This window comes from Salmo trutta, chromosome 28 (genome assembly GCF_901001165.1).
Source record: "Salmo trutta chromosome 28, fSalTru1.1, whole genome shotgun sequence".
NCBI lineage: Eukaryota > Metazoa > Chordata > Actinopteri > Salmoniformes > Salmonidae > Salmo > Salmo trutta.
Window position 1 is genome coordinate 196,181 of NC_042984.1, and position 23,332 is coordinate 219,512.

The window sequence follows — 23,332 nt, forward strand, 5'->3', positions numbered from 1 at the left end:
GTGACTAGCTCAATACGGAAGTGGTCAGATGACGCAGATGCTAAGCTACAGGACTGTTTTGCTAGCACAGACTGGAATAATGTACCAGGACTCATCCAATGGCATTGAGGAGGATACCACATCAGTCACCGGCTTCACCAATAAGTGCATCGATGACGTTGTCCCCACAGTGACCGTACGTACATACCCCAACCAGAAGCCATGGATTACAGGCAACATCTGCATTGAGCTAAAGGGTAGAGCTGCCGCTTTCAAGGAGCAGGACTCTAACCCGGGCGCTTATAAGACATCCAGCTATGCCCTGCGACAAACCATCAAACAGGCAAAGCGTAAATACAGGACTAAGATCGAATCCTACTACACTGGCTCCGACGCTCATCAGATGTGGCAGGGCTTGCAAACTATTACAGACTACAAAGGGAAGCACAGCCACGAGCTGCCCAGTGACACGAGCCTAGCAGATGAGCTAAATTACTTCTATGCTCACTTCGAGGCAAGCGGCACTGAAGCATGCATATGAGCATCAGCTGTTTCCGACAACTGTGTGATCACGCTCTCTGTAGCCGACGTGAGTAAGACCTTTAACCTCTTATGGCTAGGGGGCAGTATTTTCACGGCTGGATAAAAAACGTACCCGATTTAATCTGATTATTAGTCCTGCCCAGAAACTAGAATATGCATATAATTATTAGCTTTGGAGAGAAAACACTCCAAAGTTTCTAAAACTGTTTGAATGGTGTCTGTGAGTATAACAGAACTCCTATGGCAGGCAAAAACCTGAGAAGGTTCTGTTCAGGAAGTACCCTATGAGACCTTTTATTTTCTTTGTTTGACATCTCTCCCAAAAACTAAGGATCTCTGCTGTTACGTGACACTTCGCACGTCTCCAATGGAGTCTCAGAGCCCGGGAAAAACAGGAATGACGTAATTCAAAGCCCTGGCTGAAACAAAGGAGAGCAAAAGCTAAGTGGTCACTCAGTGGACTAAGCCTTACGCTCGCGACCCGCCCCGCCCCCGGCTTTCGGTTTTTCCCTCAGTATACAGACAGGCAGATTCCCGGTCGGAATATTATCGCTTTTCTACGAGATAAATTGCATAAAAATTGGTTTTAAACAGCGGTTGACATGCTTCGAAGTACGGTAATGGAATATTTAGAAATTTTTTGTCACATTCTGCGTCATGCTCGTGGCCGAGATTTAGCGTTGGGATAGTGTCTAGAACGCACGAACAAAACGTCTTGATGGAACATAACGATGGATTATTTGGGACCAAACTTACATTTGTTATTGAAGTAGAAGTCCTGGGACTGCATTCTGACGAAGAACAAGCAAGGTAAGAACATTGTTCTTATAGGAAATGTGATTTTGGTGAAGGCTAAACTGGTTGGGTGTCTAAATAGCTAGCCCGTGATGGCTGGGCTATGTACTTAGATTATTGCAAAATGTGCTTCATCCGAAAAGCTATTTTAAAATCGGACATATCGAGTGCATAGAGGAGTTCTGTATCTATAATTCTTAAAATAATTGTTATGCTTTTTGTGAACGTTTATCGTGAGTAATTTAGTAAAATCACCGGAAGTGTTCGGTGGGAATGCTAGTTCTGAACGTCACATGCTAATGTAAAAAGCTGGTTTTTGATATAAATATGAACTTGATTGAACAGACATGCATGTATTGTATAACATAATGTCCTAGGTGTGTCATCTGATGAAGATCATAAAAGGTTAGTGCTGCATTTAGCTATGGTTTGGGTTTATGTGACATGATATGCTAGCTTGAAAAATGGGTGTCTGATTATTTCTGGCTGGGTACTCTGCTGACATAATCTAATGTTTTGCTTTCGCTGTAAAGCCTTTTTGAAATCGGACAGTGTGGTTAGATAAAGGAGAGTCTTGTCTTTAAATAGCTGTAAAATAGTCATATGTTTGAAAAATGGAAGTTTTCGGATTTTAGAGGAGTTTGTATTTCGCGCCCCGCCCATCATTGGATATTGGAGCAGACGTTCCGCTAGCGGAACGTGTAGATGTAAGAGGTTTTAAACAGGTCAACATTCACAAGGCCGCGGGGCCAGACGGATTACCAGGACGTGTACTCAAAGCATGCGCGCACCAACTGGCAAGTGTCTTCACTGACATTTTCAACTTGTCCCTGACTGACTCTGTAATACCTACATGTTTCAAGTAGACCACCATAGTCCCTGTGCCCAAGAACCCTAAGATAACCTGCCTAAATGACTACCGACCTGTAGCACTCCTGTCTGTAGCAATGAAGTGCTTTATCCCAGAAACACTGGACCCACTCCAATTTCCATACCGCCCAAACAGATCCACAAATGATGCAATCTCTATTGCACTCCACACTGCCCTTTCCCACCTGGACAAAAGGAACACCTATGTGAGAATACTATTCATTGACTACAGCTCAACGTTCAACACCATAGTACCCTCAAAGCTCATCACTAAGCTAAGGACCCTGGGACTAAACACCTCCCTCTGCAACTGGATCCTGGACTCCCTAACATGCCGCAACCCAGATGATAAGGGTAGGTAACAACACATCTGTCACGCTGATCCTCAACACAGGGGCCCCTCAGGGGTGCGTGCTCAGCTTCCTCCTGTACTGCCAACAACACAACAGTGGTAGGCCTGATCACCGACAACAATGAGACAGCCTATAGGGAGGTCAGAGACCTGGTTGTGTGGTGCCAGGACAACAACCTCTCCCTCAATGTGATCAAGACAAAGGAGGTGATTGTGGACTACAGGAAAAGGAGGACTGAGCACGCCCCCATTCTCATCGATGGGGCTGTAGGGGAGCAGGTTGAGAGCTTCAAGTTCATTGGTGTCCACATCAACAAACTATCATGGTCCAAGATAGTCATGAAGAGGGCACAGCAAAGCCTATTCCCCCTCAGGAGACTCAAAATATTTGGCATGGGTCCTCAGATCCTCAAAAAAGTTCTACAGCTGGACCATCAAGAGCATCCTGACTGTTTGCATCAATGCCTGGTATGGCACCTGCTCGGCCTCCGACCGCAAGGCACTACAGAGGGTAGTGCTTACCGCCCAGTACATCACAAGGGGCCAAGCTTCCTGCCATCCAGGACCTCTATACCAGGCTATGTCAGAGGAAGGCCATAAAAATTGTCAATGACTCAAGCCACCCTAGTCATAGACTGTCAGACCCTGAACACCTAAGCAAATGGCTACCCTGACTATTTGCATCCCTTTTACGCTACTGCTACTCTCTGTTTATTATCTATGCATAGTCATTTTAACTCTGCCTACATGTACATATTACCTCAATTACCTCGACTAACCTGTGCCCCCGCACATTGACTCTGTACCGGTACCCCCTGTATATAGACTCGCTACTGTTATTTTACTGCTGCTCTTTAATTATTTGTTATTTTTATTTTATTTTTTACTTATCTATTTTTGCATAACACTTATTTTTCTTAAAACTGCATTGTTGGTCAAGGGCTTGTAATTTAGCATTTCACTGTAAGGTCTACACCTGTTGTATTCAGCGCATGTGATATGTGACAAGTGTTTTGACTAATTTCATGTCAATGCTAATATAGCTCAAATTCGCTAGCTAGCTAACCATGTAGCAATGTATTTGAGAGACAACAAGTGCTCATTGTGCAAATGTATTTATATTTTCAATAAACATTGGAGACAAAATATTGTTTGCATGTTGTCAACAATCTAAGCCAACCACATCTGTTTTGCCCAATAGTTGCGCAGGTGTCAGTTTTGTTGGTAAACAACCAACCCGTTGAGATGCAGTGACAATTTTCAGATGGAACTGTTAGCAGATATAGTGGGCCTGTGATGGCCAATAGAGCCCCACAGTGTCATAATGCCCATAGAGCCTTGCGGTCAAACAGGGAAGTGGTTCCAATCATTTTTCTCGTAGGGATTTTCAGAAACACTTAAAATAAGAGCTCTGTTTCATGTAGGCGTACGTGACGTTTTGATTACCATGTAAATCTCTCTAGTACAAGGCGAATTTTATCAATATGTTCTGCTCTATTACTCTCAGATTTGAAAATGCTAATTAGCATCAAAGTAGACATCATGCAATCCCTGCCAGCTCCTGCAGGTCATCTCTAGCTGACACCTTTGCTAACAGTTATTGTGTCAATGTAAAACTTACACAAGACAGTTCACAGAATTGTACATTTAATGAAAGTCAGCAAATTTTGCTAACAGATGGTTAATCCAGAGATTCTTACCTTTGCCTCGATTCGTCAGTCTCCTCCAGATCATCATGGCATTTGTAGTTCTTTATGATCACCACATTTATGGGGGGTTAGGGTTAACCCTAACCCATTTATGGGGGGTTAGGGTTAGGGTTAACCCATTTATGGGGGGGTTGGGTTAGGGTTAACCCATTTATGGGGGGTATGGGGGGTTAGCGTTAACCCTAACCCATTTATGGGGGGTTAGGGTTAGGGTTAACGCTAACCCATTTATGGGGGGTAAATACAGGTGAATATACTGATAGAAGTCACCTTCTCCAGGAGTAATTTACACAGTTATCAAAACGTCATGCCAGGGCAAGCCTACATGAATCACAACCTTTACTGTAAGTGTTTCTATACCTTATGAGAAAAAACGCCTGGTGGAAAAACTATTGGAACCATTATCGACTTCAAACACTGCTTGTCCAATCAGCATCCAGGATCCAAACAACCAGTTTTATAATGATTGTTATGTCATGATCAAAGAAGCCAAGCCCCACCATAACAGAGGTTTGTAGTCACTTTACAAATTACCTCGATTAACCTTTAACCCCGCATTGACTCGGTACTGGTACATCCTGTATATAGCCTCGTTATTGTTATGTACATTTCTTGTGTTACTTTTTGATTGACTTGATTTTTTCACTTTAGTGTTTTTAGTAAATATTTTCTTTACTCTATTTCTTGAACTGCATTGTTGGTTAAGGGCTTGTAAGTAAGCATTTCACTGTAAGGTCTACACCTGTTGTATTCGGCGCATGTGACAAATAACATTTTATTTGATTTCATTCATTAGTAGTGACTGTTACCATGACAGCCGGTCCCAATACACCCCCTACCTCTCTCCCGGGGCTCTACCACTAACTCTGAGGTCCCTGGGGCTTCATTTATAACAGTTATATTTTCAGGGTTTAATCAAAATAGGGTAAGGGATACTGTTAGGATTTGGAATAGCACTCTGCCTTGTGTTAGCCATGTCCTCCAGAAGAGTGCCGTGATCCTATAGTAGTTATCAAATCAAATCCTAATCTCATTTTATTGGTCACAAGCACATGGTTAGCAGATGTTAATGCGAGTGTAGTGAAATGCTTGTGCTTCTAGTTCTGACAGTGCAGTAAAATCTAACAAGTAATCTAACAATTCCCCAACAACTACCTAATACACACAAATCTAAAGGGGTGAATGAGAATATGTACATGTAAGTATATGGATGAGCGATGGCCGAGCGGCATAGGCAAGGTGCAGTAGATGGTATAAAATACAGTATATACATGTGATATGTAATGTAAGATACGTAAACATTATTAAAGTATCATTATTTAAAGTGGCATTATTTAAAGTGACTAGTGATCCATTTATTAAAGTGGCCAGTGATTGGGTCTCAATGTAGGCAGTAGCCTCTCTGAGTTAGTGATTGCTGTTTAGCAGTCTGATGGCCTTGAGATATAAGCTGTTTTTCAGTCTCTCGGTTCCAGCTTTGATGCACCTGTACTGACCTCGCCTTCTGGATGATAGCGGGGTGAACAGGCAGTGGCTCGGGTGGTTGTTGTCCTTGATGATCTTTTTGGCCTTCCTGTGACATCGGGTGGTGTAGGTGTCCTGGAGGGCAGGTAGTTTGCACCCGGTGATGCGTTGTGCAGACCTCACTACCCTCTGGAGAGCCCTGCGGTTGAGGGCGGTGCAGTTGCCGTACCAGGCGGTGATACAGCCCGACAGGATGCTCTCAATTGTGCATCTGTAAAAGTTTGTCAGGGTTTTGGGTGACAAGCCAAATTTCTTCAGCCTCCTGAGGTTGAAGAGGCGCTGCTGCGCCTTCTTCACCAAACTGTCTGTGTGGGTGGACCATTTCAGTTTGTCAGTGATGTATACGCCGAGGAACTTAAAACTCTCCACCCTCTCCACTACTGTCCCGTCGATGTGGATAGGGGGGTGCTCCCTCTGCTGTTTCCTGAAGTCCACGATCATCTCCTCTGTTTGCACCAGTTAGTACTCTGTGTTGTGGCTGCAGCAACCCTGTTTCGAATCCGGGTCATGGCAGGGTATATTTGGCTTGGAGGCTTATTTGACCTCAACCAGCAGGTCGCCACCTGTAGCTTATCCTCTCTCTCTTTATCTCCTTCTTTTTCTCTCCCTCCCTCTCCCCTTCTCCCCACAGGGAGCAGATGAGTCCGTTCTACTTTAAGTTCCAATTCCGGAACGTTGAGTATTCATCTGGTCGTAATAAGACGTTGCTATGTTACCGCGTGGAGACTCCGGAGGGCGCCACTGATCCACTACAGGGATACATGGAGGACGAACACGCCACCGCACATGTAGAGGTGGCCTTCTTCAGACGGGTAACAACATAAAGTTGGATAGAGGGCTCACTTTGATCAACGGCAGTTTTAGTGTGGGACGCACCATGAAGCCAGTTTTAATGTGGGACGCACCATGAAGCCAGTTTTATTGTGGGATGCACCATGAAGCCAGTTTTAGTGTGGGATGCACCATGAAGCCAGTTTTATCGTGGGATGCACCATGAAGCCAGTTTTAGTGTGGGATGCACCATGAAGCCAGTTTTAGTGTGGGATGCACCATGAAGCCAGTTTTAGTGTGGGATGCACCATGAAGCCAGTGTTAGTGTGGGATGCACCACGAAGCCAGTTTTATCGTGGGATGCACCATGAAGCCAGTTTTATTGTGGGATGCACCATGAAGCCAGTTTTAGTGTGGGATGCACCATGAAGCCAGTTTTATCGTGGGATGCACCATTGAGGGCTTTCGCCATATTGAAGTAGTCAACTTGGTTCACAGATATCACAGAATTCCATCCAGGTCAGCAGCAGGGGTCAGCCAATGAATAATACTCCTCAGCAAACAGGAGATATAAATCAACAACCTTGGCTTGATACCTGTTCAAACTAAACACTCCAGTATGGCGGTATGGACCTTTTGACACGAAATTGACTACTTTACAAAGGAGATAGCCCTCAATGGTGCTGCCCATTCTGTCAAAGAAGTGAAAATCACACATATTCCCCCTCTAGGTGTACCCTCGTACCAACTCTATGACACATATTCCCCCTCTAGGTGTACCCTCGTACCAACTCTATGACACATATTCCCCCTCTAGATGTACCCTCGTACCAACTCTGACACATATTCCCCCTCTAGATGTACCCTCGTACCAACTCTATGACACATATTCCCCCTCTAGATGTACCCTCGTACCAACTCTATGACACATATTCCCCCTCTAGGTGTACCCTCGTACCAACTCTATGACACATATTCCCCCTCTAGGTGTACCCTCGTACCAACTCTATGACACATATCCCCCCCTCTAGGTGTACCCTCGTACCAACTCTATGACACATATTCCCCCTCTAGATGTACCCTCGTACCAACTCTGACACATATTCCCCCTCTAGGTGTACCCTCGTACCAACTCTATGACACATATTCCCCCTCTAGATGTACCCTCGTACCAACTCTATGACACATATTCCCCCTCTAGATGTACCCTCGTACCAACTCTATGACACATATTCCCCCTCTAGATGTACCCTCGTACCAACTCTATGACACATATTCCCCCTCTAGATGTACCCTCGTACCAACTCTGACACATATTCCCCCCTCTAGGTGTACCCTCGTACCAACTCTGTGACTCAGATTCTCCCCTCTAGATGTACCCTCGTACCAACGCTATGACACATATTCCCCCTCTAGATGTGCCCTCGTACCAACTCTGACACATATTCCCCCCTCTAGGTGTACCCTCGTACCAACTCTATGACACATATTCCCCCCTCTAGCTGTACCCTCGTACCAACTCTATGACACATATTCCCCCTCTAGGTGTACCCTCGTACCAACTCTATGACACATATTCCCCCTCTAGATGTACCCTCGTACCAACTCTGACACATATTCCCCCTCTAGATGTACCCTCGTACCAACTCTGTGACTCAGATTCTCCCCTCTAGATGTACCCTCGTACCAACTCTATGACACATAATCCCCCCTCTAGGTGTACCCTCGTACCAACTCTATGACACATATTCCCCCTCTAGATGTACCCTCGTACCAACTCTGTGACTCAGATTCTCCCCTTCTCGCCCACAGGTCCTCCCCCACTTTGACTCCTCCCAGGAATACGAGGTCAGGTGGTACGTATTTTCCAGTCCCTGTGCAGCCTGCTACACCAAGATGGCCGATGTCCTCAGACAGAGAAAGAAGCTCCGCCTCTGAGGAGTGACGGACTCCATCCTAGCTGGAGGGGTGCTCTCATCTTATCTACGAACATAGACAGGGCTCTAACTCCTCTAGCTCCACAATGAAATAGGGTGCAGGCCAGGCAACAGGCTGTTAGCCAGCCTGCCAGCTTAGTGGAGTCTGCCACTAGCACAGTTAGCGTAGTCAGCTCAGCTTTCCCCATTGAGAACGTGTCTGTGCCTCGATCTAGGTTGGGCAAAATTAAAAATGACGGTGTTCGCTTCAGTAATCTTACTAGTATAAAGACCTCCTCCATTCCTGCCATTATTGAAAGAGATTGTGATACTTCACATCTCAAAATTGGGTTACTTAATGTTAGATCCCTCACTTCCAAGGCAGTTATAGTCAATGAACTAATCACTGATCATAATCTTGATGTGATTGGCCTGACTGAAACATGGCTTAAGCCTGATGAATTTACTGTGTTAAATGAGGCCTCACCCCCTGGTTACACTAGTGACCATACCCCCCGTGCATCCGGCAAAGGCGGAGGTGTTGCTAACATTTACGATAGCAAATTTCAATTTACAAAAAAAAAAACAATGACGTTTTCGTCTTTTGAGCTTCTAGTCATGAAATCTATGCAGCCTAATCAATCACTTTTTATAGCTACTGTTTACAGGCCTCCTGGGCCATATGCAGTGTTCCTTACTGAGTTCCCTGAATTCCTATCGGATCTTGTAGTCATAGCAGATAATATTCAAATTTTTGGTGACTTTAACATTCACATGGAAAAGTCCACAGACCCACTCCAAAAGGCTTTCGGAGCCATCATCGACTCAGTGGGTTTTGTCCAACATGTCTCTGGACCTACTCACTGCCACAGTCATACTCTGGACCTAGTTTTGTCCCATGGAATAAATGTTGTGGATCTTAATGTTTTTCCTCATAATCCTGGATTATCGGACCACCATTTTATTGCGTTTACAATTGCAACAAATAATCTGCTCAGACCCCAACCAAGGAAGATTAAAAGTCGTGCTATAAATTCTCAGACAACCCAAAGATTCCTTGATGCCCTTCCAGACTCCCTCTGCCTACCCAAGGACGTCAGAGGACAAGAATCAGTTAACCACCTAACCGAGGAACTCAATTTAACCTTGCGCAATACCCTAGATGCAGTTGCACCCCTAAAAATTAAAAACATCTGTCATAAGAAACTAGCTCCCTGGTATACAGAAAATACACGAGCTCTGAAGCAAGCTTCCAGAAAATTGGAACGGAAATGGCGCCACACTAAACTGGAAGTCTTCCGACTAGCTTGGAAAGACAGTACCGTGCAGTATCGAAGAGCCCTCACTGCTGCACGATCATCCTATTTTTCCAACTTAATTGAGGAAAATAAGAACAATCCGAAATTTCTTTTTGACACTGTCGCAAAGCTAACTAAAAAGCAGCATTCGCAAATGGAGGATGGCTTTCACTTCAGCAGTAATACATTTATGAACTTCTTTGAGGAAAAGATCATGATCATTAGAAAGCAAATTACGGACTCCTCTTTAAATCTGGGTATTCCTCCAGGGCTCCATTGTCCTGAGTCTGCACAACTCTGCCAGGACCTAGGATCAAGGGAGATACTAAAGTGTTTTAGTACTATATCTCTCGACATAATGATGAAAATAATCATGGCCTCCAAACCCTCAAGCTGCATACTGGACCCTATTCCAACAAACTACTGAAAGAGCTGCTTCCTGTGCTTGGCCCTCCTATGTTGAACATAATAAACGGCTCTCTATCCACCGGATGTGTACCAAGCTCACTAAAAGTGGCAGTAATAAAGCCTCTCTTGAAAAAGCCGAATCTTGACCCAGAAATTATAAAAAACTATCGGCCTATATCGAATCTTCCATTCCTCTCAAAAATTGTAGAAAAAGTTGTTGCGCAGCAACTCACTGCCTTCCTGAAGACAAACAATGTATACGAAACGCTTCAGTCTGGTTTTAGACCCCATCATAGCACTGAGACTGCACTTGTGAAGGTGGTAAATGACCTTTTAATGACGTCAGACCGAGGCTCTGCATCTGTCCTCATGCTCCTAGATCTTAGTGCCGCTTTTGATACCATCGATCACCACATTCTTTTGGAGAGATTGGAAACCCAAATTGGTCTACATGGACAAGTTCTGGCCTGGTTTAGATCTTATCTGTCGGAAAGATATCAGTTTGTCTCTGTGAATGGTTCGTCCTCTGACAAATCAATTGTAAATTTCGGTGTTCCTCAAGGTTCCGTTCTAGGACCACTATTGTTTTCACTATATATTTTACCTCTTGGGGATGTCATTCGAAAACATAATGTTAAATTTCACTGCTATGCGGACGACACACAGCTGTACATTTCAATGAAACATGGTGAAGCCCCAAAATTGCCCTCGCTAGAAGCCTGTGTTTCAGACATAAGGAAGTGGATGGCTGCAAATTTTCTACTTTTAAACTCGGACAAAACAGAGATGCTTGTCCTAGGTCCCAAGAAACAAAGAGATCTTCTGTTGAATCTGACAATTAATCTGGATGGTTGTACAGTCGTCTCAAATAAAACTGTGAAGGACCTCGGCGTTACTCTGGACCCTGATCTCTCTTTTGAAGAACATATCAAGACTGCTTCAAGGACAGCTTTTTTCCATCTACGTAACATTGCAAAAATCTGAAACTTTCTGTCCAAAAATGACGCAGAAAAATTAATCCATGCTTTTGTTACTTCTAGGCTCGACTACTGCAATGCTCTACTTTCCGGCTACCCGGATAAAGCACTAAACAAACTTCAGTTAGTGCTAAATACGGCTGCTAGAATCCTGACTAGAACCAAAAAATTTGATCATATTACTCCAGTGCTAGCCTCCCTACACTGGCTTCCTGTTAAGGCAAGGGCTGATTTCAAGGTTTTACTGCTAACCTACAAAGCATTACATGGGCTTGCTCCTACCTATCTTTCCGATTTGGTCCTGCCGTACATACCTACACGTACGCTACGGTCACAAGACGCAGGCCTCCTAATTGTCCCTAGAATTTCTAAGCAAACGGCTGGAGGTAGGGCTTTCTCCTATAGAGCTCCATTTTTATGGAATGGTCTGCCTACCCATGTGAGAGACGCAGACTCAGTCTCAACCTTTAAGTCTTTACTGAAGACTTATCTCTTCAGTAGGTCCTATGATTAAGTATAGTCTGGCCCAGGAGTGTGAAGGTGAACGGAAAGGCTGGAGCAACGAACCGCCCTTGCTGTCTCTGCCTTGTCGGTTCCCCTCTTCCCACTGGGATTCTCTGCCTCTAACCCTTTTACAGGGGCTGAGTCACTGACTTACTGGTGTTCTTCCATGCCGTCCATGGGAGGGGTGCGTCACTTGAGTAGGTTGAGCCACTGACGTGGTCTTCCTGTCTGGGTTGGCGCCCCCCCCTTGGGTTGTGCCGTGGCGGAGATCTTTGTGGGCTATACTCGGCCTTGTCTTCGGACGGTAAGTTGGTGGTTGTAGATATCCCTCTAGTGGTGTGGGGGCTGTGCTTTGGCAAAGTGGGTGGGGTTATATCCTGCCTGTTTGGCCCTGTCCGGGGGTATCATCGGATGGGGCCACAGTGTCTTCTGATCCCTCCTGTCTCAGCCTCCAGTATTTATGCTGCAGTAGTTTATGTGTCGGGAGGCTAGGGTCAGTCTGTTACATCTGGAGTATTCTCTTGTCTTATCCGGTGTCCTGTGTGAATGTAAATATGCTCTCTCTAATTCTCTCTTTCTCTCTTTCTTTCTTTCTCTCGGAGGACCTGAGCCCTAGGACCATGCCTCAGGACTACCTGGCATGATGACTCCTTGCTGTCCCCAGTCCACCTGGCCATGCTGCTGCTCCAGTTTCAACTGTTCTGCCTGCGGCTATGGAACCCTGACCTGTTCACCGGACGTGCTTGTTGCACCCTCGACAATTACTATGATTATTATTATTTGACCATGCTGGTCATTTACGAACATTTTAACATCTTGACCATGTTCTGTTATAATATCCACCCGGCACAGCCAGAAGAGGACTGGCCACCCCTCATAGCCTGGTTCCTCTCTAGGTTTCTTCCTAGGTTTTTGGCCTTTCTCAGGAGTTTTTCCTAGGGAGTTTTTCCCAGCCACCGTGCTTCTTTCACATGCATTGCTTGCTGTTTGGGGTTTTAGGCTGGGTTTCTGTACAGCACTTTGAGATTTCAGCTGATGTACGAAGGGCTATATAAATAAATTTGATTTGATTTGATTTGCCTCTACCTCCTCATGTCCCGCCTCTTCCTGTGGGAGGAGCCTGAGATAGAGGTGCCAATCCCCCTCCCACACACACAGAGATGGGCAGCAGAGCGGCAGGTCTTGCTCTTCATTGTAATCAGAGGGCTGATATAAATACTATGCATGCCAGTCTCTCTTGGCTAAGAGTTGAGGAGAGACTGACTGCATCACTTCTTTTTATGAGAAATAATGTGTTGAAAATCCCAAATTGTTTACATAGTCAACTTACACACAGCTCTGACACACACACAGCAGTCATGCCACCAAGGGTCTTTTCACAGTCCCCAAATCCAGAACAAATTCAAGAAAGCATACAGTATATTATAGAGCCCTTATTGCATGGAACTTCCCTCCATCTCATATTGTTCAAACAAACAGCAAACCTGGTTTCATAAAACAGATAAAGCAACACCTCGCGGCACAACTCCTCTCCCCTTCCCTGTAGCTCAGTTGGTAGAGCATGGTGTTTGCAACACCAGGGTTGTGGGTTCGATTCCCACGGGGGGCCAGCACAGGAAAAAAAAAAAATGTATGAAATTGTATGAAATGTATGCATTCACTACTGTAAGTCGCTCTGGATAAGAGCGTCTGCTAAATGACTAAAATGTAAATGTAAATGTATTGGACCCAGATAGTTTGTGTGTATGCATTGATATGTAGGCTACGTGTGCCTTAAAACAAATGTATGTAGTTCTGTCTTTGTGCTGTTCTTGTCTATAAATGTTCTGTATTATGTCATGCTTCATGTTCTGTGTGGACCCCAGGAAGAGTAGCTGCTGCTTTTGCAACAGCTTATGGGGATCCTAATAAAATACCAAATACCAAAATAGACTCACTCTCTCTCATACAGTATATGTGCGTGCTGTGTGCTGTGTGCTGTGTGTGTTGTGTGTGTGTGTGTGTGTGTGCGTGCTGTGTGTGTGTGTGTGTGTGTGTGTGTGTGTGCGTGCTGTGTGTGTGTGTGTGTGTGTGTGTGTGTGTGTGTGCGTGCTGTGTGTGTGTGCGTGCTGTGCGTGTGTGTGTGTGTGTGTGTGTGTGTGTGTGTGTGTGTGTGTGTGTGTGTGTGTGTGTGTGTGTGTGCGTGCTGTGTGTGCTGTGTGTGTGTGTGTGTTTGTGTCTCTGTGTGCTAGGTGGGGCTGCGGTGCCTGGCGTCACTGGGTGTGAGGATAAGGATGATGAAGCCGTCTGACTTTTGTCTGTCTGGGAAACGTTTGTAGAGAAGGAGGAGGACATGACCTTTAACCCCTGGGAGGACTGCCAGGACAACTACCAATACTACCAGTCCAGACTGAACACCATCCTCAAGTAAAGGTACATACATGCACCCACACACACACGCACAGAGAGATAGTATTAACTTTTCCTTTTTGTATTTGTTTTCTCTGTGCGTTTCTGTTTCAGGTGCAGTCAAAACCATCCCTCCTTCTCTTCCTGTTTCCATCATGAGGCTTATAGCAAGTCAAGCTGGGGTAGCCATTAAAAAAACACTGGGTTTGGTTTGTCCATTAAGTATTTATTGTTTCATCACATAAAGAGACAGAAACATAAAGTGCAATTATCAGACAAAAGTTTAATTTCACACCCCCACACCCTGACTACAACTACAACCCCATCTACACATCCTCCAACCCCATCTACACATCCTACACATCCTAAAACCACATCTACACATCCTACAACCCCATCTACACATCTACACGTCCTACAACCCCATCTACACATCCTCCAACCCCACCTACACATCCTACAACCCCATCTACACATCCTACAACCCCATCTACACATCCTCCAACCCCATCTACACATCCTACAACCCCATCTACACATCCTACAACCACATCTACACATCCTACAACCCCATCTACACATCCTCCAACCCCATCTACACATCCTCCAACCCCATCTACACATCCTACAACCCCATCTACACATCCTACAACCCCATCTACACATCCTACAACCCCATCTACACATCCTCCAACCACATCTACACATCCTACAACCCCATCTACACATCCTCCAACCCCATCTACACATCCTACAACCCCATCTACACATCCTCCAACCCCATCTACACATCCTACAACCCCATCTACACATCCTACAACCCCATCTACACATCCTACATCCCCATCTACACATCCTACAACCCCATCTACACATCCTACATCCCCATCTACACGTCCTACAACCACATTAACAAGTGCTACAACCACTTCTACATGTCAGCAGCATTGACTCCCTGTCTGAATAAAGACACCTTGGTCTCAGCATTGACTCCCTGTCTAAATAAAGAGACCTTGGTCTCAGCATTGACTCCCTGTCTAAATAAAGACACCTTGGTCTCAGCATTGACTCCCTGTCTAAATAAAGACACCTTGGTCTCAGCATTGACTCCCTGTCTGAATAAAGAGACCTTGATCTCAGCATTGACTCCCTGTCTAAATAAAGAGACCTCGGTCTCAGCATTGACTCCCTGTCTAAATTAAGAGACCTTGGTCTCAGCATTGACTCCCTGTCTAAATAAAGAGACCTTGACTTCCTGTCAAAATAAAGAGACCTTGGTCTCAGCATTGACTCCTTGTCTAAATAAAGAGACTGTGGTCTCACCATTGATTCCCTGTCAAAATGAAGAGACCTTTGTCTAAGCATTGACTCCTTGTCTAAATAAAACAGGAAACATATATTGTATATTGAGCTCCACCCCCAAACTCCACTAAAACATTTTATTTGGGTATTTTTAAAAATGAGTCCGCTGTTAATAGATAAAATCCCAAAATGTTTTGTATGTCGGCAGTCAAGTTTCCAAGATATCGTACTTTCAAGAAGCAAAGTGTCATCAACTACAGGAAGACAGGAAGGAATGGAAGACAGACAGACTCATCGACTACAGGAAGACAGGAAGGAATGGAAGACAGACAGACTCATCAACTACAGGAAGACAGGAAGGAATGGAAGACAGACAGACTCATCGACTACAGGAAGACAGGAAGGAATGGAAGTAGGCATAATTGTTGAGTGGACAATATAATTTATTATATGAAATCTTTACAATATTGATATTTTAAAAAATCAATACAGAGTAGATTACAACTAGTTTATAAGTCAAATAAACACTTCATCAATTAACTTAAAAATGTTAAACTATATTAACTAACCGCATAGATATAAAGGATTTCAGTACTATTAAAAGTGTGTAGATACATACTCCAAATTTGTATTCATCAGTACAAAATACTGTGTATGTATACCGTATATATATCATCCTAAATACTACACATTATATTTTGTTTGAAATTAAATAAGGTCAAAATCATAGGGTAATAATCATAGGATCATAATTATAGGGTCATGGGGTCATAATTATAGGGTCATAATCATAGGGTCATAATTATAGGATCATAATTATAGGGTCATAATCATAGGGTCATAGGGTCATAATCATAGGGTCATAATCACAGGGTCATATCGTCATAATCATAGGGTCAAAATCATAGGATCATAACTATAGGGTCATAGGGTCATAATCATAGGGTCATAATCATAGGGTCATAATTATAGGGTCATGGGTCATAATCATAGGGTCATAATTATAGGGTCATAATTATAGGGTCATAATTATACGGTCATAATTATAGGGTCATCGGTCATAATCATAGGGTCATAATTATAGGATCATAATGACAGTGTCATAGGGTCATAAGTATATGGTCATAACCATAGGGTAGGCTACAGTCATAAGTGAAATAAATATTCAGATGTTCTGTGTGTGTATTAGATGTTCTGTGTGTGTGTTAGATGTTCTGTGTGTGTGTGTGTTAGATGTTGTGTGTGTGTATTAGATGTTCTGTGTGTGTGTTAGATGTTCTGTGTGTGTGTTAGATGTGCTGTGTGTGTGTTAGATGTTCTGTGTGTGTGTTAGATGTTCTGTGTGTGTGTTAGATGTGCTGTGTGTGTGTTAGATGTTCTGTGTGTGTGTTAGATGTTCTGTGTGTGTATTAGATGTTCTGTGTGTGTATTAGATGTTCTGTGTGTGTGTGTGTGTGTGTATTAGATGTTCTGTGTGTGTGTGTGTGTTAAATGTTCTGTGTGTGTTAGATGTGCTGTGTGTGTGTTAGATGTTCTGTGTGTGTGTTAGATGTGCTGTGTGTGTGTTAGATGTTCTGTGTGTGTGTTAGATGTTCTGTGTGTGTATTAGATGTTCTGTGTGTGTATTAGATGTTCTGTGTGTGTGTGTGTGTGTATTAGATGTTCTGTGTGTGTGTGTGTATTAGATGTTCTGTGTTACATGTTCTGTGTGTGTTAGATGTTCTGTGTGTGTGTTAGATGTTGTGTGTGTGTATTAGATGTTCTGTGTGTGTATTAGATGTGCTGTGTGTGTATTAGATGTTCTGTGTGTGTGTTAGATGTTCTGTGTGTGTGTTAGATGTTCTGTGTGTGTGTGTTAGATGTTCTGTGTGTGTTAGATGTTCTGTGTTAGGGGTCCAGTGCTCTGGATCTCCTTCATGATGGAATGGACCACATCAGACGTTGACCCCTGACCTCCCAGGTCAGCTGTATGGAGCTAGAGACAGAGACAGGACAGGTTGAGAGGGCAGAGAGAGAAATAATTAACATTTTAGTCATTTAGCAGACGCTCTTATCCAGTGCGACTTACAGTAGTGAATGCATACATTTCATTTCATGCATTTTAAATTTTTTTTGGACTGGCCCCCCGTGGGAATCGAACCCACAACACTGGCGTTGCACACACCATGCTGGCGTTGCACACACCATGCTGGCGTTGCAAACACCATGCTCTACCAACTGAGCCACAGAGAGATAAGTACCTGTTTATCTATTTTCTATTTGCACATTGTTAGCACATTAGTATACCATTTGAAAAGTCTATATTTTTTAACAACTGTGATGTTTACTGTTCATTTTAAGTTTTTTTCCACTTTTGCTCTTCCCTTGGCAATGTAAACAAATGTTTCCAATGCCAATAAAGCCCTTTGAATTGAATTGAAGAAATCCCTATGCAACAGCCTGCGTGTGTTACCCGTGTCTCAGTAACCGTAGCGATGACAGCCCGTCGTATCATGGTGGCGTATGCATGTAACCTCAGATGGTCCAGAAGCAGACAGGAAGCTAGTAACATGGCTGTAGGGTTGGCTATGTTACCATCTGCTATGCTCTTCCCTGTGTTCCTGGTGCCCTGCAACACACACACACATTATACACACACCCCCAGCTACCCACACCCCCTGCAACCCACACCCCCAGCTACCCACACCCCCTGCTATCCACACCCCCAGCTATCCACACCCCCAGCTACCCACACCTCCAGCTATCCACACCCCCAGCTACGCCCACACCCCCTGCTATCCACACCCCCAGCTATCCACACCCCCAGCTACCCACACCCCCAGCTACCCACACCCCCAGCTACACCCACACCCCCAGCTACACCCACACCCCCAGCTACACCCACACCCCCAGCTATCCACACCCCCAGCTACACCCACCCCAGCTACCCACACCCCCTGCTATCCACACCCCCAGCTATCCACACCCCCTGCTATCCACACCCCCAGCTATCCACACCCCCAGCTACACCCACCCCAGCTATCCACACCCCCTGCTATCCACACCCCCAGCTATCCACACCCCCAGCTACCCACACCTCCAGCTATCCACACCCCCAGCTACGCCCACACCCCCAGCTACACCCACACCCCCAGCTATCCACACCCCCAGCTACACCCACCCCAGCTACCCACACCCCCTGCTATCCACACCCCCAGCTATCCACACCCCCAGCTACCCACACCTCCAGCTATCCACACCCCCAGCTACGCCCACACCCCCAGCTACACCCACACCCCCAGCTATCCACACCCCCAGCTACACCCACCCCAGCTACCCACACCCCCAGCTACACCCACACCCTCAGCTACACCCACACCCCCAGCTATCCACACCCCCAGCTATCCACACCCCCAGCTATCCACACCCCCAGCTACCCACACCCCCAGCTATCCACACCCCCAGCTACCCACACCCCCAGCTATCCACACCCCCAGCTATCCACACCCCCAGCTATCCACACCCCCAGCTACACACACCCCCAGCTACCCACACTCCCAGCTATCCACACCCCCAGCTATCCACACCCCCAGCTACACCCACACCCCCAGCTACCCACACCCCCAGCTATCCACACCCCCAGCTACACCCACACCCCCAGCTATCCACACCCCCAGCTATCCACACCCCCAGCTACACACACCCCCAGCTACCCACACCCCCAGCTATCTACACCCCCAGCTATCTACACCCCCAGCTATCTACACCCCCAGCTATCCACACCCCCAGCTATCCACAGCCCCAGCTACACACACCCCCTGAGTACATACACACTCGAACACTGCGTAGTCCGTCCCGTAGTTGGCTCCTGGAACAAGTCCCGGCCCCCCCACCAGACCAGCACACACATTGCTCACCACGTTACCATAGAGATTAGGCATCACCATCACGTCAAACTGCTGCGGCTTAGACACCAGCTACGCACACACACACACACACACACACACACACACACACACAGACATTATGCAATTTGATTAGCCTAATGAATGTTTACAGTGGTGTTGCTATGGTTATCTGCAAGGTGTAGTAGTGATGTTGCTATGGATACCCGCACGGTGTAGTAGTGATGTTGCTATGGTTACCCACAAGGTGTAGTAGTGATGTTGCTATGGTTACCTGCAAGGTGTAGTAGTCATGCTGCTATGGTTACCTGCAAGGTGTAGTAGTGATGTTGCTATGGTTACCTGCATGGTATAGTAGTGATGTTTCTATGGTTACCTACAATGTGTAGTAGTAATGTTGCTATGGTTACCTGCAAGGTGTAGTAGTGATGTTGCTATGGTTACCTGCAAGGTGAAGTGGTGATGTTGCTATGGTTACCTGCAAGGTGTAGTAGTGATGTTGCTATGGTTATCTGCATGGTGGTGTCTAGATCCTAAAATAGTTTTTCGTCTGTCCCCATATGAGAACCCTTTTCGGTTCCAGGTAGAACCTTTTGGGTTCAATGTAGAACAGAGGGTTCTACCTGGAACCAAAAATGTGTTCTCCTATGGAGACAGCCGACAAACCATTTTTGAACCCTTTTTTCTATAAGCGTGTAGTAGTGATGTTGCTATGGTTACCTGCATGGTGGTGTTGTCCACGATCATGGCGTCGAAGGCGATGTCTTGGTAACCCGCGGCAACTTCCTTACAACACTGTAGGAACAGACCATCACCTAGCTTCCTGTTAAACACACACACACACACACACACACGCACACAGATTTATCAGACGGCAAATTAATACAAAATGCACACACAGATTCAATAAAACACACTAAGAAGCACTGTTTAAAATACCTAATTAACTAACTAGTTAACTAATGAATTAATTAACTAACTAGCTAACTCATTAACTAACTAACTAACTAACTAACTAACTAACTAACTAACTAACTAACTAACTAACTAACTAGCTAGCTAGCTAACTCATTAACTAACTAACGCACTAACTAACTAACTAACTAACTCATTAACTAACTAACGCATTAACTAACTAACTAACTAACTAACTAACTAGCTAACTAACTAGCTAACTAACATGCACATTTACTGAGTATCACTGACATGATGTTGGCCTTGTGGACGGCGGTGACCCTACGGCGACCTCTCTCCCTGGCCAGTCTGAAAGCATAGTCAGCAATCCTCAGAGAGTTGGTCCTCGTAATGATCTTCAGACACTCCACCACCCCAGACACACTCTACATAGAGGAGACAGAGAGAGAGTCACACTGTGGGTGTGTACCTAAATTCACTGGAGAGTCAGAGTGCTCTAGGAGTTCCTAAATTCAAAGCCTTGTCAGATTGTCCATTTGTATATTCAGAACGTTTTGCTCTCAGGAGCGAACTGGACGCTCTAGCCGAGGAAAAGGGTTGATCCGAGTATTCTGACCTAACAGCAGTCAAGCACCAACGCTAACAGGTTGTGTTAGATGCGCTGTAGTTACTCCACAATACTAACCTAAATGACATAGTGAAAAGAAGGAAGCCTGTACAGAATAAAAACAATTCTAAAACATGCATCCTGTTTGCATCAAGGCACTAAAATAAAACTGGGAGAAAAAAAACGTGGCAAAGAAATTAACATTGTCCTGAATACATAGTGTTATGTTTGGGGCAAATCCAACACAACACATCACTGAGTGCCACTCTTCATATGTTTAAGCATGGTGGTGGCTGCATCATGTTATGGGTATGCTTGTCATTGGCAAGGACTAGGGAGTTTTTTAGGATGCAAATAAATTACATTCGAGCTAAGCACAGGCAAAATCCTAGAGGAAAACCTGGTCCAGTCTGCTTTTCACCAGACACTGGGAGATGAATTCACCTTTCAGCAGGACAACAACCTAAAACACAAGGTCAAACCTACACTGGAGTTCCTTACCAAGAAGACAGTGAATGTTCCTGAGTTGGGTGAGTTACAGTTTTGACTTAAAACAATTTTATAATCTATGGAAAAATATGAAAATGTTTTTCTAGCAATGATCACAGCCAATTTGACAGAGCTTGAAGAGTTTTAAAAAAAAAGAATGGGAAAATTTTGCTCAATCCAGGTGTGGAAAGCTCTTAGAGACTTACCCAGAAAGACTCACAGCTGTAATCCCTGCCAAAGGTGATTCTAACATGTATTGAGACTTACCCAGAAAGACTCACAACTGCCAAAGGTGATTCGAAGATGTATTGGGTCTGGGGTGTGAATACTTATGTCAATGAGATATTTTTGTGTTCATTTTCAATACATTTGCATACATTTCTAAAAACATGTTTTCACTTTGCCATAATGGGGTATTGTGTTAAAATGGGTGAAACATTTTTTTTAATACATTTTGAATTCAGGCTGTAACAACAAAATGTGGAATAAGTCAAGTAGTATGAATACTTTCTGAAGGCACTGTAAATCCACAAGTCAAGTGGTATGAATACTTTGTGAAGGCACTGTAAATCCACAAGTCAAGTAGTATGAATACTTTCTGAAGGCACTGTAAATCCACAAGTCAAGTAGTATGAATACTTTCTGAAGGCACTGTAAATCCACAAGCTGCGTTGATCAGGTGTTTATATTGTTCCTGGTGCAAACGAAGCGCTGGCGCATGCAAGTAATTTACAGGCTAATTACTGTGTTTGTAGACAGTCATGTTTTATTCATTATTTAAAATGTTCACGCCTAGGCGAAACTAAACTAGAGGCCTAGATTGGACTTGACAACAGCTGTGTTTTGTTATTTATTCATTCAAATGTTCATACAAATAGCCTATAGGACAGGTCGTTCACAAATTATATTATACAAATATTATAATTTGAAGTTGTGTTGTATTGCTGTGTAAGAGACTTGGCCTTCTAGCCTGAATGTTTTGTTTGTTTTTTCAATTATATTGTTTTAAATCAGGGATGAAGACACAACGGCCAATGTTTTGCTTTTCAGCTTTTTCATGTATAAGAACATCATTCTACTTCATTTTGTTACAATTTTGCAGACTAATTTCTATGCTGTTAAAATGAATTACCATCATCACATGTGATTTCTGTCATTCTAAGCACCATGGGTGCGATTTACTGGTCCCCACAAGTATAGTTAAACACGTCCACACACACACACACACACACACACACACACACACACACACACACACACACACACACACACACACACATTACACACACACACACACACACACACACACACACACCGTACACACACACACACCGTACACACACACACACCGTACACACACACACACACACACACCGTACACACACACACACACCGTACACACACACCTCGTGCTCCAGACTGCTGTATTCTCCCTCAGTGTTTTCTCTGATGATGATGATGTCGATGTTCCTGTGACGAGTCCGAACGCCTGGCAGAGACTGGCAGTGCATCACGTTGGCATACAGGTCCAGACTGGTACTGGAGGGGTGGAGGGCAGAAAGACATAAGAGAGAAAAACAGAGTGAGAGAACACAGGGAGAGGGGGAGAGAGAGACAGAGTGAGAGAACAGAGGAACAGAGGGAGAGAGAGACAGAGTGAGCGAATACAGTAACAGAGGGAGAGAGAGACAGTGAGAGAACAGAGGGAGAGAGGGAGAGAGAGACAGAGTGAGAGAACAAAGGGAGAGAGAAACAGAGTGAGAGAACACAGGAACAGAGGGAGAGAGAGACAGAGTGAGAGAACAGAGGGAGGGAGAGAAAGAGTGAGAGAACAGAGGGAGGGAGAGAAAGAGTGAGAGAACAAAGGGAGAGAGAAACAGAGTGAGAGAACACAGGAACAGAGGGAGAGAGAGACAGAGTGAGAGAACACAGGGAGAGAGAAACAGAGTGAGAGAACAGAGGGAGAGAGAGACAGAGTGAGAGAACAGAGGGACAGAGGGATAGACAGTGAGAGAACAGAGGGAGAGAGGGAGAGAGAGACAGAGTGAGAGAACACAGGGAGAGAGGGAGAGAGAGACAGAGTGAGAGAACACAGGAACAG

The 23,332-nt window shown here is 44.7% G+C and overlaps 2 protein-coding genes across 7 annotated transcripts in view; one reads left to right on the forward strand and one right to left on the reverse strand.

Moving 5' to 3' along the window:
- LOC115166402 (probable C->U-editing enzyme APOBEC-2) overlaps positions 1-12,412 on the forward strand; it is a 33,413-nt gene extending 21,001 nt beyond the window's left edge. The window contains exons 2-4 of one of the 2 annotated variants that reach the window (XM_029720309.1): positions 6,404-6,584; positions 8,356-8,399; positions 12,249-12,412. In XM_029720309.1, the coding sequence (XP_029576169.1) occupies positions 6,404-6,584; positions 8,356-8,399; positions 12,249-12,255 (232 nt within the window). In that variant the 3' untranslated portion in view covers positions 12,256-12,412. Of the gene's footprint in view, positions 1-6,403; positions 6,585-8,355; positions 8,516-12,248 lie in introns of those variants that run through there. The other variant, XM_029720307.1, reaches the window with a different exon arrangement.
- Positions 12,413-17,130: 4,718 nt separating this feature from the next.
- The window catches only part of LOC115165232 (isocitrate dehydrogenase [NAD] subunit gamma, mitochondrial), a 32,535-nt gene continuing 26,333 nt past the window's right edge, over positions 17,131-23,332 (reverse strand). For 4 of the 5 annotated variants that reach the window (XM_029718225.1, XM_029718224.1, XM_029718223.1 and 1 more), the window contains 6 exons: positions 22,638-22,770; positions 20,427-20,560; positions 19,941-20,043; positions 19,146-19,292; positions 17,789-17,944; positions 17,131-17,311 (listed from right to left, as the gene is read on the reverse strand). In XM_029718225.1, the coding sequence (XP_029574085.1) occupies positions 17,210-17,311; positions 17,789-17,944; positions 19,146-19,292; positions 19,941-20,043; positions 20,427-20,560; positions 22,638-22,770 (775 nt within the window). In that variant the 3' untranslated portion in view covers positions 17,131-17,209. The remainder of the gene's footprint in view (positions 17,312-17,788; positions 17,945-19,145; positions 19,293-19,940; positions 20,044-20,426; positions 20,561-22,637; positions 22,771-23,332) is intronic. The other variant, XM_029718226.1, reaches the window with a different exon arrangement.